Source organism: Salvelinus alpinus, chromosome 2, assembly GCF_045679555.1.
Source record: "Salvelinus alpinus chromosome 2, SLU_Salpinus.1, whole genome shotgun sequence".
Classification (NCBI taxonomy): Eukaryota; Metazoa; Chordata; class Actinopteri; order Salmoniformes; family Salmonidae; genus Salvelinus; species Salvelinus alpinus.
In genome coordinates, this window is record NC_092087.1 from 51631537 (window position 1) to 51650311 (window position 18775).

The 18775-nt window shown below is 40.3% G+C and overlaps 1 protein-coding gene across 4 annotated transcripts in view; it reads left to right on the forward strand.

The window, feature by feature from the left end:
* Positions 1-18775, forward strand: part of slc2a9l2 (solute carrier family 2 member 9, like 2) — a 264735-nt gene that overhangs the window by 92714 nt on the left and 153246 nt on the right. For all 4 annotated transcript variants that reach the window (XM_071384159.1, XM_071384136.1, XM_071384150.1 and 1 more), the window contains 2 exons: positions 8865-9052; positions 12656-12766. In XM_071384159.1, coding sequence (XP_071240260.1) covers positions 8865-9052; positions 12656-12766 — 299 coding nt within the window. The remainder of the gene's footprint in view (positions 1-8864; positions 9053-12655; positions 12767-18775) is intronic.

An 18775-nucleotide genomic window follows, 5' to 3' on the forward strand; every position in this document is an offset into this window, starting at 1 on the left:
AAGGGGAGGCTTGCAAGCCGAAGAACACCATCAAAACCGTGAAGCACGTGGGTGGCAGCATCATGTTGTGGGGTGCTTTGCTGCCTGCAGGAGGGACTGGTGCACTTCACAAAATAGATGGCATCATGAGGCAAGGAAAAAGATGTGGGTATATTGACGCAACATCTCAAGACATCAGTCCGGAAGTTAAAGCTTGGTCGCAAATGGGTCTTCCAAATGGACAATGACCCCAAGCATATTTCCAAAGTTGTGGCAAAAGGGCTTAAGGACAACAAATTCAAGGTATTGGAGTGGCCATCACAATGCCCTGACCTCAAGCCTATAGAAAAATTGTGCGCAGAACTGAAAAAGCGTGTGCCTGCAAGGCCCTCAAACCTGACTCAGTTACACCAGCTCTGTCAGAAGGAATGGGCCAAAATTCACCCAACTTATTGTGGGAAGCTTGTGGAAAGCTACCCAAAACGTTTGACCCAAGTTAAACAATTTCAAGGCAATGCGACCAATTACTAATTGAGTGTATGTAAACTTCTGACCCACAGGGAATGTGATGAAAGAAATTAAAGCTGAAATAAATCACTCTACTATTATTTTTCACATTCTTAAAATAAAGTGGTGATCCTAACTGACCTAAAACAGGGAATTTTTACTCTGGTTAAATGTTAGGAATTGTGAAAATCTGAGTTTAAATGTATTTGGCTAAGGTGTATGTAAACTTCCGACTTCAACTGTATTTATTTTCGTCTCTGTTTCAGCACCAACTGGTAGATTTAAAAACACCAATCTTGCAGTGGCAATTTTAGGGTTAGGAAAGTATGAATCATTACAATAAAAACAGTTTGGAGAGCCTTTATGCACAAAATACCCTACATACACTCAATTAATATTGATGAATTCAAAATTATAGTGGTTTGATTAATCCTGAAAGTCGTCATATTGACGTTCCGTCCATTACATTTTGGAAGGTGAAAGGGAAGTGCACAATAGGGGTTGAACAATAATCCTATAAATCTACCCTAAATCTCACTAATCATGTATGACAACTATCCAGTCGTTGTGAGCCTGGCTCCAGGTTTAACCTGCTTTGTGTTGTCTGAGTTCCACAATGATTCAAATAGGCTACATTTCCTAAGGTATTGCACAACGTTAGCCTAGTATGATCCACTAATGCTAGTGATCCTCAGAAACAATTTAAGGATTTTAAATGTTTCTAATTTTTTTATTTAACCTTTATTTAACTAGGCAAGCCAGTTAAGAACAAGTTCTTATTTACGGCGTGCAAGTGACACTATTATGGGACTCCCAATCATGGCCAGCTGTGATAGAGCCTGGATTCGAACCAGGGACTGTAGTGACGCCTCTTGCACTGAGATGCAGTGCCTTAGACCGCTGCGCCACTCGGGAACCCAAATGTGACAGAGGAAAGAAAGGTAAACGGAATGGACTGGTACATTTATCTTTGAATGTGGGTTCATAACAAACAGTGTTTGCAGTCATTCACAAATGTTGCTGTGACATTTGGTGTGCTCTGGGAGAGGATACAATGTTAGTCCTTATTAATGATCTCTGTAATTGTAAGTATATGCGTTGCATTGTAGTACATTGAAGATCCATTCTTCTTACTTGGCACACATTCATAGGGGTTCCAGTAGGCCTACTTATCTCTGACATTGAACAAACATAACTGAATATTTTATTATTGTGCATTTTGTGAAGGAATGGTAAGGCTATGTTCATACTGTTATTGAATGTAAATTAAGTGCATTTCTCTTTGAATCGGTTACCTCTGTTCCCATGCCCTGCCCTTTTTATATTGTTGGTAATGTTGGTAATTATCAGAAGACCTCACCTCTAAAATGTTTGTGTAGCAGCTACGAACTTAAACCGATCATATTTTGACGTAAGTCGGCAGACTCTGGGCTGGAGCATGGAAAGTGATTATATTTGGGGATCCTTATGTATAATTGTGATTGGTGCTTTTAATCAATATTGTACTGCCTTGTTTTGGTTGTATGTTTGTGGAGCTGTGTGTCTAGTGCATGTTTCAGGTATCCCTGTCCTATCCATGTGTGGGACGCACGCAGCCCTATAACCAAATACAACTAAACAATACTAAGATAAAACAGGTTCTTGTACATACGGCGTGGGGCATGGGAAATAAAAACAAAGATAAGATGCAACAATTTATTTCTGCTTCTCGTTGTTCAAATGCACAATCAGGGTTTCAAGAGCTCAAATGTTGTGCTTCTACACATTCAGAGTTATACAATATACATTTATTTCAATCAAGACTGTTGCAACACTTACTGGAAGGTGTGCTCAGGGAGGACAATGGTTCTAGATGGACTAAGAGCATTGCCATAAAACTACTTTCACCATTTGATTATACTTTAATAAAAAATCACCATGCCAACCAACAAAGCAAGAGGATCTGTGAATGAATGCAAACACAGTTTATAAAGGCAAAGCCTCGTTCTTGATTGCCAACGAGCTGCACCTGACCGGCGAGACAGAAGAAAGCTACTCTTAGTGTTCACCGGTCACACCTGCATGAAAGAGTATGTTGACGCTTCTAGTGTTGACGCAACCGCTTTGGCCGAACTGTCCACATACTTTACAAAATCAGTCATATTTCTGACTTTCCCTTAAACCTTTTGGCAAAAGAACGGCATGGGGTAGCAAGGCACAGGACAAACAACATGCTACATTTGAAAGTTCACTTTCATACTGTATAGCCTAATGTCTGATATCCCTAAAGGATTGTGTGATCAGTGAAGTCTATGGAGACATGATTCTCCCTGCTCTTTGAAGTCATGTTATACATTACCCATGGCGACCTTTGAATAGACTGCCTCCTGCCTTTGTACACAGGAATATCCCACAGTCATGTTTCCTGGGAAAGGTTAGGATGGTTGAGAGTAAAAACTTGGAAGGATGTGCTTTTTGAGGAAGTTCTACTCTTGACAGAATGGGGCTAAGAACCTTATGTTAACTTGAAGTCTAAAGGAATATCTATTTTTTTTCCAGATCATCAAATACTGTAGCATTTGCGCTCCATTTTTCATTCTGCCCATGCCTCAAAAGTACCAAGTTCAGTCGTGTCCTGGACATAGTCCAGGTTTCTGCCAAAAGACAAACAAATATTTATTGATTAGTACCCCTAGTGGCCAGCCATCTCATTTTACATCCCTGGCTACTGTAATCGTCTGTGTCCATATTGTTATTCTTCACTGATTTAGGAGTAAGCCTTAGCGCAGCGTGCAGCCCTCTTTGTATAGTGGCGGTCATTGATGCAACATGATCCTTTCCTCTGAAAAGAGCCTTTAAAACACCTTGGAGTCGATGTCTGTGCCCACGCAGAAATCAAATTAGCATAATACAAAAATCCCCATTTTAAAAATCGGTCAGTTTAAGCTAGAGATTGCATTAGCCGATATTGCACTTCTGCAGAGAAAGGTGACAGAGCTACAGCGGTGAGACGCATCAGACCATGAAGCAATCCCGAAAATGCATTTTCTCACTAAATCATCTGTAGCATCCGAACGGTTTGGCCTACAAACGGAGAACACCATCATGTTCGTAAGAGTTATCGTTCCATAGAGGGGTCATACGAACGTGATGGTGTTCTCTGTTTTGCTCTATGACCCCCACAAGCGTCTTGGGAGTCGTCTGAAGTCGGTACAGACAATCTGCCAACTTCTGTCTGTAGGGTCGAACAGTTTGGGCTACGCACTAATAATACCCCTCTGTGGAAAGGTAAGACTCTCACAAACATGTACAGTGTCAGTTGTTTTATTCTAGGACGCCCACAGGCCACATAAGACTCATCTGAAGGTCCCTGGCTACCAGTTGAAAGACCCCTTGACTTTTTCCACATTTTGTTACATTATAGCCTTATTCTAAAATGGATCAAATATTTTTTTCCCGCCATCAATCTACACACAATACCCCGTAATGAAAAGGCAAACTGTTTCTTAGCAATGTTTGCAAATGTATTAAAAATAAAAAAACAGATACATTATTTACATAAGTATTCAGACCCTTTGCTGTGAGACTTATTCTAAAATGGATCAAATATTTTTTTACGTCATCAATCTACACACAATACCCCGTAAGCAATGTTTGCAAATGTATTAAAAATAAAAAACAAACATAATTTCCATACATTTTCAGACCCTTTGCGTTGAGACTCGAAATTGAGCTCAGGTGCATCCTGTTTCCATTGATCATCCCTAAGATGTTTCTGCAACTTGATTCGAGTCCACCTGTGGTAAATTCAATTGATATGAAATGTTTTAATAAGTCACACACCTGTCTACATAAGGTTTCACAGTTGACAGTGCATGTCACAGCAAAAACCAAGCTATGAGGTTGAATTAATTGTCCGTAGAGCTCCGAGACAGGATTGTGTTCGAGGCATAGATCTGGGGAAGGGTACCAAAACATTTCTGCCGCATCGAAGGTCCCAAAGAACACAGTGGCCTCCATATCAATGTTTTTTTCCTGATCTTACTTCTATCTCTCCAATATAGGACAGACACTGCAGAACAAACTTCCTGTAGATTTTTTTGGGGGGGACTATCTTAAACTTGTCAAATGCCATTTAGTCGGGAGCTAATAAAATACCATTTACTGTGCCCTTAACCTCTGTGTTTGTGTAGCTGTTCAGAAGAGGACATTGTGAATGGAGAAAAGGTTTTAAATGTATGCAACATGATAATACTAATGATCCTAATGGAAAATGCCCCATAGATATTCATTTAGAGTCCTCCAATCCTCTAAATGTAATTATTGGCGGAGAGTGACGTCATTACATCCCCCCCCCCCCCCCCCGATATACTGTAGGCCTACCATAGGCGAAATGAGTCTCAGTAGTGTTGAGGAATATGCTGTTAAAAATGGTGTAGGTCTTATTTATTTAAAGAGCATATAAAAGTTAGAAGCAAAAGCCTACAATTATTTTAGCACCGTTTCAGCTGCTCTGAGGCAAGCATGGGGACTGGTCTTGATAAATCAATGAGATTTTTATTTTCACTTAATCTCCGTTTGGGTATTGGTTAGACAATAATTCGAAAATTAGGGTGCAGAAATGTTATGCCCTTAGTGTAACCTTTATTTAACTAGTCAAGTCAGTTAAGAACAAATTCTTATTTACAAGGACAGCCTACTCCTTCCTCGTGCCATGCGGGGATTCTTTAGCTAAATAGCCCAGTATTGTACTGCACGTTGTACAGCGCCATATTTTCCTTTCCATCCAAATGGAAACCCAGAGGGTTTTCTGTTTTTATTGGAATAGAAAAAACATAATTTGAATCAAATTGATTAAGCAAGTATTAGTCAAATGTTTGGACACACCTACTCATTTCAGGATATGTCTTTATTTTTACTATTTTCTACATTGTAGAATAATAGTGAAGACATCACAAGTATGAAATAACACCGGTCTCCCACGTGCCACGCATTTTGTAGTACAGACATGGACTGCTCTCCCTTATGTAAGGAATTAGGCACTTTCCCATGTTTACTACAGTATGTATTGTAGCCTGCACAGTAGCCTGCACAGTAGCCTAATAAACAAATAAACACATTTTGTTAATAAAATATTGATAAAAAATACTCCTTCAAAATGCAGATGTTGATTTAGTTATGGATCTATAACGAATTACTATGGGAATAAATATCACTGATTTTACAAAAATATTGGAACAAAGTTGTCTAATGAAGGCAAACAATTTAGAATCCTCCAATCCTGTAGCCTACTCCTGACCGTCACGTTGTACAGCACCATATTTTCCATTCCATACTAACGGAAACCCTGAGGGTTTCGTTTTTCTCTGAATAGAAACACCATAATATGAATCACATTTCTTAAAAACAATCCCATATACTATGTTTTACAAAAAGGTTTTAAATTCTCTGGTAATGCCAATACGGAATGCTATCATGCTTGTCAAAGATGCTATCAATGCTATCAATGCTTGTCAAAGATGCCTTATGGTGTCAAACTAGCAATAGCTTGCAGTAACAGGAAAAATGTCTGACAATTAAATGACGTGCCACAGAATGCTGCGGCAGCACGCAAGGTGTGCCGCAGTATGACACAACTTTTAAAGGAGGAACCACTGTAGGTTGGCAGGTACAGACCACCGCCGTCACTAAATCCTGCCTGTAGATTTATACTATCACAATCCCTAGCCCAGCGTGATGCTAGTCAGACACAGGGTGTTCTGTTCCCTCATTCCCTTTTGTTTTACTATCCCCTCGCCATATTTATAGTCTTCAATGTAGCCTCTTTACTATATACTTTCTGTGTAGAGATTTACTGGAGTTTGAAAACTATCAGCATGAAGCTGCCTGGCCTAAGGCTGACATCATGCTGCAATGAGAATGCAACACCTGTCTGTACATTGTGATAGGTTGTCATCGCCATAAATGGCTTCGCCATAAATTGTCCTAAGGCATTAGGATTGGAGCTATGCCATTGTTATAATGAACTTATTATGAAAGCGTTATATTTTTCGCCCTCAAGTTGTTGCGCTCAAATTTTTCTTTCCTTTTGTCAAGTGCTCTGTGACAATGGCAATGTGAGAAGCATTTGCACAAAATAAAGCTGCATTGAATTGTATTTCATCTCCATCTCCTCTCTACCGCCCCTTCTCTTGGTCCCTCTTTGTCAGCCTCTAAACATTTACACATTTTAATAGATCTTTCTGAGATCACGGCATGGGGTTCTGTACTGATAATACCCTGGTGAGATCTCTCCACTAACAGCCTAATGTTGTTTCACAGAGTCTGTCTGGTCTCGATAAGGCCCCTTTGTTGTGTGTATCACTCTGCGTGCTGTGAGAGGTCTCAGGTTCCAGTACTGTCTTACATAGCAACACACAAAATAGTCCCTCCACGGGAACAATGTCACTGTTTATAATCTCCCTACAGAAAAATAAAGCCGCGCAATCCGGTACACAAATGCAAATTTGGCATGTAATTAAATCACAGGTAGGCCTGTTCAGTTAAACAAATTTAAACAGTCAGTGTTTTCCAAACTTGTTTGCTGTCACCTGCATAGTTTTTGCAAGACTATACAGTAGGGTTATTGCAAATTTGGCATACAATTAAAGCATGTGATGCTGGGAACATGTTCAGTTATACAAAGCTTTACAGTTTAATCTGATAATTCCAGTCACTGCAGTGTTTTTCAACACCAGGTTTTTGCTTTTACCAGTAAATATTTTTTTTAACAAAGTTGCTTATGTCAAGGTGATGATGGGTTGAACAAAAAGGTAAAAGAAAACACGTGTAAAAAGTATGTACCACGTACAGAAGTTACCAATTATTTCCTGTTCAACTTAACTTCTTTTGGCTGCAATCCCGGTAACGGGATGATATGACAACAGCCAGTGAAAGTGCAGGGCGCCAAATTCAAAACAACAGAAATCTCATAATTAAAATTCCTCAGACATACATGTGTCTTATACCATTTTAAAGGTAATCTTGTTGTTAATCCCACCAAAGTGTCCGATTTCAAATATGCTTTTCAGCGAAAGCACTACAAACGATTATGTTAGGTCACACCAAACCACAATAAACACAGCCATTTTTCCAGCGAAAGATAGCAGCCACAAAAAGCACAAATAGAGATAAAACTAATCACTAACCTTTGATGATCTTCATCAGATGACACTCATAGGACTTCATGTTACACAATACATGTATGTTTTGTTTGATAAAGTTCATATTTATATAAAAAAATCTAGTTTACATTGGCGCGTTACATTCACTAGTTCCAAAAACATCCAGTGATAGTGCATAGCCACATCATTTCAACAGAAATACTCATCATAAATGTAGATGATAATACAAGTTATACACATGGAATTACAGATATACCTCTCCTTAATGCAACCGCTGTGTCAGATAAAAAAAATAAAAATAAAATTACGGAAAAAGCAAACCATGCAATAATCTGAGACGGAGCTCAGAACAATAGTCAAATTAGCCGCCATGTTGGAGTCAACAGAAACCAGAAATTACATGATAAATATTCCCTTACCTTTGATGATCTTCATCAGAATGCACTCCCAGGAATCCCAGGTCCACAATAAATGCTTGATTTGTTCGATAATGTCTGTTATTTATGTCCAATTAGCTACTTTGGTTAGCGCGTTTGGTAAACAATTCCAAAGTCACGAAGCGCGTTCACTAAAACCTGACGAAATGTCCAAAAGTTCCGTAACAGTCAGTAGAAACATGTCAAACGATGTATTGAATCAATCTTTAGAATGTTGTTAAAATAAATCTTGAATAACGTTCCAACCGGAGAATTACATTGACTTCAGATGAGCGATGGAACGGAGCTGCCTCATGTGAACGCGCGTGGTCAAAGAATGTTCACCTCATGGCAGTGGTGACTAATTCTCCTCTCATTCGGCTCCCCTTCACAGTAGTCATCAGACAAAGTTCTACAGACTGTTGACATCTAGTGGAAGCCGTAGGAAGTGAATACTCATTTATATCTCGCTGTGATTTCAATGGGATCTTGGTTGAAACTCGACCAGCCTCAGAATTTCCACTTCCTGTTTGGATTTTTTCTCAGGTCTTTGCCTGCCATATGAGTTCTGTTATACTCACAGACATAATTCAAACAGTTTTAGAAACTTCAGAGTGTTTTCTATCCAATACTAATAATAATATGCATATATTAGTAACTGGGACTGAGGAGCAGGCCGTTTACTCTGGGCACCTTTCATCCAAGCTACTCAATACTGCCCCTGCAGCCATAAGAAGTTAACAAACAACTCAAACCACAACTTGTTCTTGGTTCAATATAATAAGCACTTTGGGAGTCATTGTGTGTGTGTGTGTCTCAGCCTTCAGAGCCTTCCTAGGCAAGAAGGACGTGTCCAAGGAGTTGGAGGAGGTACACGCTGAGAGTCGGGCCCAGAACACCCTGCACATGGCGTCCGTCACTGAGCTTCTGCTTAACCCCGCCTTGCGCTGGCAGGTCATCACCGTCATAGTCACCATGGCCTGCTACCAGCTGTGTGGCCTGAATGCCGTAAGTGGCAGCTTTCTCTCATCTCTGACAATTGAGTGTACTGTTCTCTGAGAATGTTTTTCCCCCAGTGCATTTGAAGGTATTATTATTGGGGGTTATTTGTGTCATCAGAAATGCACTTCATCCAACCTCCATTTAGCGTGGGTTTGACCGGGGAGGGGGGGGGGGGGTTTATTTGGCTCATCGCGCTTTTGTGACTCCTAGTGGCGGGTTGGGCGCCTGCAGGCTGACCTCGGTCGTCAGTTGAACGGTGTTTCCGCCGACACATTGGTGGGGCTGGCTTCCGGGTTAAGTGGGCAGGTGTTAAGAAGCGCGGTTTGGCGGGTCATGTTTCGGAGGACGCATGACTCAACCTTTGCTTCCTGAGCCCGTTGGGGAGTTGCAGCAATGAGACAAGATCGAAATTGGGGAGAAAAAGGGGGTAAACATTTTATATATATATTTACATTTTAATCTAACAATGGAATTACTAATATGTGGCTTGGCTCTCCAGCAGCAGTAGTTGAGATGGAAGTGTTATTAACTTCTCACGAGTCACCAACCCTGATCCGGTAGCACCCCCCACCCCCCCCCCCCCACTGAGTAGCATAGCTAGCATAGCGTCACAAGTAACTTGTAGCATCTAAATATCATTAAATCACAAGTCCAAGACACCAGATGAAAGATACAGGTCTTGTGAATAAAGCCACCATTTCAGATTTTTAAAATGTTTTACAGGGAAGACACAATATGTAAATCTATTAGCTAACCACGTTAGCAAAGGACACGATTTTTTTACTCCCAATAGTTTTTTCCTGCGTCAGTAGCTATCACTAATTCGACTAAATAAAAATATATATAGCCACTAACCAAGAAACAACTTCATAAGATGACAGTCTGATAACATATTTATGGTATAGCATAGTTTTTTTTGGGAAAAATGTGCATTTTTCAGGTATAAATCACAGTTCTACATTGCAGCTGCAATCTGAAATAGTGCTGACCCAGCCAGAACAATTACAGAGACCAACGTCATATAACGAATTACTCATCTTAAAACATTTCAGAAAAATACACAGCGTACAGATATTGAAAGCCCAACATCTGGTGAATCCAAACAATATTTCAGATTTATTAAATGTTTTATAACGAAAACAAAATGTAGCGCTAAATTAGCATAGCTATACCAGGCAGATTCGGCTAGGCGCCCACGGCCAGTTCACATGCACAACAGATATGATATAACATCGTAAATTGGGTCTTACTATGGCTGATCTTTCATCAGAATGTTGATCAAAGTGTCCTTTGTCAAGATGAGTCGTTGGTTGCGTTCAGAATGGTTCCTTTCCCACTCCATTTAGCACAGGTACTGGTCGAGTGGCACGGATTTCTCAAACGATAATAAAATCAGACAACGGAACACCGCAAAACTCCCGGAAAAATTCAAATAATCTGATTAAACTATATTGAAAAAACATACATTACGATGATCTGGTCACATGTATCAAACAAACTTCGAGACGGAGATAATAATGGCCGTACAACAGAAGACAATCGCAGCTCCAAGTCGCACGATATAGAGAACCGGAAGTTGTCGGTCACGCCAAAGAATTAGCTCTCATTTCACGTCAGTCCCAGATAAACAAGATATTTTTCCTCTGACGTCCTCTTGTCACCCAGAGGAAGGCCAATGAGGTGTGTTTCGGGTCATAGGGGGCACGACCATATATAGGCAGAGCGTTGAAGCTGGCATAACACATCTTGCTTTTTTCTTCTTGGTCAGGGAAAGTGCTGTCAAATGACTTCTGTATCACTCAGAGACAAAATTGAAACGGTTTTAGAAACTAGAGATTGTTTTCTTTCCAATGGTATTATTTATATGCATATAGTAAGAGCAATAATTGAATAAGAGGCAGTTTAATCTGTAGAGCAAATTATGCTAATGGGAAAATAGCACCCCCTGTATTCTCAAGAAGTTTTAAGTTGGTGACAGTCGGGGGGAAGAAAAACTCCTACTGATAGATAATAATCCCCTTTCACAGACAAACGTCTAGATGGTATTTGAACTTGCTGAATTATTCATGCAAAGTTTATACAAGACGCTTCCTGGGATTTATGGGAGTATGCAATCTATTGCATCAATGCTTGATGTGCTTATTCATTTTCCAGTCCTCGAAAAACGTATATCCCCCCCCACCAAAAGAAAAACAGTTTTCAGGAATTTAAATGAACATTTTCTTTTTAGATATATTGCCATATAGTCACAGAACTTCACAAGCAATTTTTCCCAAGAAACTTCATTACGAATGCATTACTGGTGACTTTGCTGTGTGATAGGAACAAGATACAAGGAATGAGATGCTGATGACAGTGTATGAGCATGAGGGCTCGATTAGTATCAATCCAAGGACACAGTTGAACAAGAACAAATGGAACATATGGCTTAATTAAATCACTAATCAACCTTTGCACCGTAATTGCCATTAAATTGGCATTTCTTTCCGGCCCGTAAGACAGACAGGAGATTGGGCTTGCAATTTAAAGGACAGGGATGTATCCATAGAGAACATTTTTAAGTGTTCTATTTAATTCAGTAGCTGTATCCTCACTGGCGTAGTTACTGTACAAGGCACTTACTAGCTCCTCATTCACTGGACCTTTAAAATATGAATATGCCAGTGCCACCAATCGCTTTTGTAGTAATGTGTTTATCTTCAAAATGAGCCGGTAGTAATGTTCTTTGACTTACAAAAATAAACCGGCATAGCGACACTTCCAAAAAAGTGATTTGGGTTTACATTCTTGGGGGTGTTGCTATCCCTTTCGATTTTGTAGGACAAATAACTCAATATTGTAAAGGCATTTATTTCTAACCTGCAATTGGGCAAGGTCATTGTGAAAGTCTCAATAAATTATGCAGATTTTAAACGCAATGGCGTAAATCAGTGTTGATGTCACGACTTCCGCCGAAGTCGGTCCCTCTCCTTGTTCGGGCGGTGTTCGGCGGTCGACGTCACTGACCTTTTAGCCATCGCTGATCCATTTTTCATTTTCCATTGGTTTTGTCTTGTTTTCCTTCACACCTTGTTCCAATCCCATCAATTACATATTGTGTATTTAACACTCTGTTTCCCCTCATGTCCTTGTCGGTGATTGTATGTTATGTGCAAGTTATGTTCTGGTGTGCGACGGGATTTGTACCCACTTATATTTTTTTGTATATTTTGGTTTTCTGAGTTTTGTGAGCACTTATTAAACGACTCCGTTTATACCAAGTTCGTTCTCCTGTGCCTGACTTCTCTGCCACCAGCACGCACCCATTACAGTTGAATTCCCCTGCTCCTGACCTTGGTGGGTGAATTGATATTTATGCAGTCTGAAACTGATAAAAAAGGCATTCATCTCTATACTGTATACATCCATTTCAATGGTTAAATGCTATTTGAAATCAGGGTCATTTTCAATGGGTTCAGTTGGTGTGGGGTATCATTTATTCACATTTATTTATTGATATGGGTGGTGTACAAGAGATATGAGCACATGCAGGCCAAAGCTTTGATGTGGCCTAAAATGTCCACACTTTTGATGCGGTGGTATTGGTTGATCATTGTTATCTCTTGACAGATCTGGTACTACACCAATGGGATCTTGAGGGACTCGGGCTTTGCAGAGAATGTGATCCCATACATCGTCCTCAGCACAGGCGGTATAGAAACACTGGCTGCCGTTGTCTCAGTGAGTAAAACCTCTCAGGCAATCTTAAAAACAACTAAAAGCTAACTTTTAAACACACACACCACCATGTTCAGCAAAATGCTCCAAGTTGTCTTGACATTAGTCAGCTTCATTGCAGGTGAGTAAATAGGCAACACAGGAACCTGTGAATAACCAGTCCTTTCAGTGTCCAGGCATTGACCTCAGAGTCATATTGTGCAACTCTCTGAAGTCACCGGACAGCAACCCATAATTTCTGAGTTACTTGTTCACTTCACAACATTTTGTGTGAAACCGGATTAATTTCGTCTAAAAACATGCATTTTCCTCTTTCTGGGAACTCAGAATAGGCTGTAGATATACCATACAAGCTTTCGCAGACTTCAAAACAATCTCAACCAAATGTTTTCAGTTTAGGGAAGCATGGTGAAGACAATTTAGATTTGTGAATGCCACACTTGTGAAAATAGATTATTAATCTATTTTCCTGGTGAACTATCCATGCAAAGATATTGCCCAGAAACTAAAAATGAGGTGTGAAAGAGCAGTCGTGTCATACTGTATTATCGTTCTTATAAAAATTTAAAAAATGCGGCCTTTCCTCATTTTCAGATAACTTTAAACAGCTTTGAATAATTCACAGATCATATTTCATAGATTAAGATAACTGACTACAATTCCACAGTATTTGTGTTCATTGAACCATAGTTTATTTTATTCCATTTGTCATTTAGCAGATGGGATTTTCGCAAATTTTATCCTTGCCCAATTTGACCTCTTCCCTGCATGAACCACATAGCCAGTGATAGGAATTCATTTCCCAGGGATTTTTCAATTATATTTCCTCTGTTGTTGTTCCCTATCTGAATAGATAAGCAGACCATTAAATACTTCCCTTTCTCTCCTATCTGGGGCGGATCTATTGCAAATGAATTACTTAAAAATCATACAATGTGATTTTCTGGATTTTTGTTTTAGATTCCGTCTCTCATAGTTGAAGTGTACCTATGATAAAAATTACAGACCTCTACATGCTTTGTAAGTAGGAAAACCTGCAAAATCGGCAGTGTATCAAATACTTGTTCTCCCCACTGTATATGTATATGTTTTTCAACAGAATCGGCAGAATGATCTCACCCCTGATCACATGCAACCACAGCTCACTTTCACAGCAAAAAAACTACTTAACTTTCCAAGCCAGACCTTCATGTCATAAACGCTAACCACTACACACATCCTACATTGTTGTCACCATATTAGCTAACATATTAGTCAACATAGCTACTAGAACTCACGTTAGTAAACCCGCTACAATCTTGCAGTAGCGTGTACGGTCAGAAAGCAGTTTAGCAGTTAAAGGGCGGGCCCCAGTAAATTAATGAAACCTTACCTTGAGCTTACCTTGACTTTGTTCCGGTGTTGGATAGCCATAGCCAGCTAGCTAACATAAGCATCCCTCTCTGTTTGAGTAAGCTAAACTAGCTAACTGCATTCGCTAGCTAAGTGAAAGTGAAGAAAATACAACGAAATATAGCTATCTCTCTTGCTTGCTTCTCCTTCATTTTTGAAGAAATTCATTTGTTCAAAACTGTTCACCTATTGTCTTTCTCTCTGAGTCAATTACTCACCACAGTTGATGCACTGCAGGGCTAGCTAGCTGTAGCTTAAGCTTTCAGTACTAGATTAATTCTCTGATCTTTTGGATGGACAACATATCAGTTTATTCTGCAAGAACTCTGACAGGTTGGAGGACATCCACTGGAAGCTGTCATATTTACTGTGTAAGTTTATGGAAGGGTGTGAGATCCATGAGCCTCCTAGGTTTTGTATTGAAGTCAATATACCCAGAGGAGGACAGAAACTAGCTGTCCTCCGCCTACACCATGGTGCTACCCTACAGAGTGCTGAGGCTGCTGCAGACCTTCATTGCAAAACAGTGTGTTCTAATCAGTTATTTGATTATGTGAATACATTTAGTATAGTTTTATCTAAAAAGGATTATATCTTTCACAATTTTTATTTTTCAGGAAATTCACTGAGGAGGATGGTCCTCCCCTTCCTCCTCTGAGGAGCCTACACAGGTTTAGGTGTAGCATACGGCTGCATTTTGGATAAACTTGACACTTGTATGTCATAGTGGAGAACAATATTTATCTTGTGTTATTAATCTATACTGAACAAAAATATAAATGCAATATGCAACAATTTCAATTATTTTTCTCTGTTACTGTTCATCCAAGGAAATCGGTCAGTTGAAATAAATAAAGTAGGCCCTAATCTATGGAATTCATATGACTGCGGAGGGGCACAGCCATGGGTGGGCCTGGGAGGGCATAAGCCCACTCACTTGGGAGCCAAGCCCATCCACTGGGGAGCCTGGCCCAGCCAATCAGAATGAGTTTTTCCCGACAAAAGGGCTTTATTATAGACAGAAATACTCCTCAGTTTTATCAGCTGTCCGGGTGGCTGGTCTCAGACGATCCCACAGGTAAAGAATCCGGATGTGGAGGTCCTGGGCAGGCTTGGTCACACGTGGTCTGCGGTCGTGAGGCCAGTTGTACGTACGGCCAAATTCTCTAAAACGACACTGGAGGCGGCTTATGGTAGATACATTAACATTCAATTATCTGGCAACAGTTCTGGTGGACATTACTGCAATTGCACGATCCCTCTAAACTTGAGACATCTGTGGCGTTGTGTGACAAAACTGCTCATTTTAGAGTGGCATTTTATTGTTCCCAGCACAAGGTGCACCTGTGTAGGGATCATGCTGTTTAATCAGCTTCTTGATATGGCACACCTATCAGGTGGATGGATTAGCTTGGTAAAGGAGAAATACTCACTAACAGGGATGTAAACAAATTTGTGCCCAACATTTTTGAGAAATACGCTTTTTGTGCGAATGGAACATTTCTGGGATCTTTTATTTCAGCTCATGACATATGGGACCAACACTTTCCATGTTGCGTTTATATTTTTGTTCAGTATATATAAAACAACGGTTGTTGATGTGCGTGGATGCATTTCAGATACAAGTAATAGAACCCAGCTCTACTGTAGCAGTAGGACATTTCTGACGGCCTACCCCGGCCAAACCCTCCCTGAACCCGGACGATGCTGGGCCATTTGTACACCGTCCTATGGGACTCCTGATCACAGCTGGTTGTGATACAGCCCGGGATCAAACCAGGGTCTGTAGTGACGCCTCTAGCACTGAGATGCAGTGCCTTAAACCGCTCGGGTTCGGGAGCTTAAACCGCTAGGGAGCAGCTTTAGTGTTTGAGCGAACGAGAGAGAGAGGGAGAGAGAGAACGATTTTGCTAGCAGGCCCTGGTCTGAAATGTCTTGACTGCCCCTGCATGGAGAGAAAGAGAACTATGGGATTTCATTGAATCTGTCTAAATCATGAGGCTCATTTGAAATTCCAGATGCGTAGGAACATTTTCTGTGACAAGAAAGTGATCAAATCATGTATGTGTTAAGTTTTTCTCTCCATACTATTCCTTGACACAGTCGATCACAGCATCATGTTCTGCCTTTGCTGTTTTAGCTTTTCTCCTACCCTCTGTCCATCCAGTTGATTTGGTGGACGAAATAAGCAGTCCTGTGGAATGTTTAGTGTTAGGTTATGATTGAATCCTTTTCTCATCACATTGTCATTCAACAGTTTATTGACTTGCAGAGCTCATGAAAATGCCATGCATGCATGCTGTGTAGCTTTGAAACACAGGGATGTGTGCCTCTATTAGAAGCTAGCTGAAAGACAATGAGATCTCTTACGATCCTCTTTCACATCACTTAACTCTGGTTTGGGAATTCATTTTTTCAAAATTGTACCTTGATCACGATGTCTGAGATGAGTAATAATTATTTCCAATTTAAGTATGACATTTTTCATAGTTTGGTATCCTGTTGAAATAATGTTCTTTTAAATAAATATTTACCCTCTACCTCCAAATCCGAGTCCCCACTTATTTGGAGTAAATGCCAACTGACATTTACTCCTGAGGTGCTGACCTGTTGCACCCTCGACAACTACTGTGATTATTATTATTTGACCATGCTGGTCATTTATGAACATTTGAACATCTTGGCCATGTTTTGTTATAATCTCCACCTGGCACAGCCAGAAGAGGACTGGCCACCCCTCATTGCCTTTCTAGGGAGTTTTCCTAGCCACCGTGCTTCTACACCTGCATTTCTTGCTGTTTGGGGTTTTAGGCTGGGTTTCTGTACAGCACTTTGAGATATCAGCTGATGTAAGAAGGGCTATATAAATACATTTGATTTGATTTGACATCTTGTAAGTGACCGACTGTGAACTCAACGTGTTCAGTATGCTTGGCATTTTCTCTGGTATACCTTGTTGTCGAATATGAGGTCTAGGCACAGTAGAGGCAGGCGTGCTTTTTGCTGCTGGCAGGGCTGATGTTTCCTTCCTCGGGCATGTTCCTGTTGCGTAGTCTTTTCTCAGCATCCTTTCAGTTTAAAATTACCGAATTAATTTGATTAATAATAATGGCTCTGCATGAAGTGCTATAAGAGGCATGTTATTCCCATGCCTATTGTCATGGTGGATAAATACAACCAGACGTGTGTTGATACAATATAAGAGTATTGAATGTACCTACTGTTTGTTTTCTATAGTGCCTTGGTTGGTTTATATTCTCTGTAAGGTTACGCCACTCTAAGGCAATCTTCTGCATCGGCTCCCCTGTGGGAGTGAACGGTTCTGTAGTCCTTGAAACACAGTGGCAAGTGTGAGTGCTGCTGGGATAACTATCACCTCAGAATACTTTTGTATGCGTCACTGTAGTCTCCTTCTTGGGTTTTTATGTGTGAAGCCAGAAGCGGAGTGTAAAACTGAGTGTAATACTGCAAATCATGCGGGGGTCTTTGATGCGTGATTCGTTGTAATGGGTTGTCTCTCGATCAAATAATTGGAATGAGTGCGACACTTGAACCGGAAAGAGTGTTTTTGAGTAGAGTTCCATGTACCATCAAACTCGCCACATGTCCCCAGAACAGTAGTGTGACAAGGGCAAACTGTGAGTGTACAACATGAAGGGCCCTATTCAATTTTGAAATCTATATAGAGACGAAAACAGCTGATAGCTGTTAGTAACACAGGAAAATATGAAACGGGATCAGGGCTTACTTACTTATTATCTTGACTTTTCTAAAGAAGAAGTAATTGACTTGCAAATAACCACTAAAAACTACCAATGAGTCTTAGCACATGGCCTTTATCCAGATTGCAGATTAATAGTTAATTTTGTGGCAAAGTGGTGGCTGTTTTTCTCTAAATGGTTTCTTAAGTGCATTGCCCTGCACTTGTACTCAAAGAGCACCTTGTATTCTCACAGCTCTGGGAGCTATATTCTGCTACTCTAAACTTGAATGCCCCACTTGGTGTTTATAAGCCTATGGGGTAAAATCCCACTACTGCCCCAAATGTACGGCAGAGGATAAGAAAGATTATCCAGGGACATTGTGACTTGAGTATTAGACTCAAGGTTTATTATCAGAGTGCTATCCTCGGAAGCCCAGGCTTCTCAAGTTCTGTTCAAAAGCCAAGCGGCAGACAAGTTCATAAAAATGACCTGAGAGTGTGGCACCCGCAGTAACTCCAAACTCAAGATTGAAACATTTTCATCAACCTTTGATTATCCTCCAAGACAGAGTAACAGATCAAAATAAACTTCCCGCCACGATAAAGGTCTCACTAGCAAATAACATTCATCAAAGGTTGATAGATAAAACACATGTTGCACGCAGCCATTTGGAACACTCATATAAACGCACATTTCTAACAATGATTTGATTCATGAAGAGCAATATCCTCCTGAAATCTATTTTATGATCATAGATATGCATCCTAAACGGAAAGTACTATATATAACACACACTGTGCTTTTCAACATGTATTGGACCATTCTTATTTCCATCTTATTCCTTCCAGTACTGCCTCGAGAAATCACACCATCCACGCAAGAGAGCTTCCATCTCTCATCATGACGCCATTGGCGA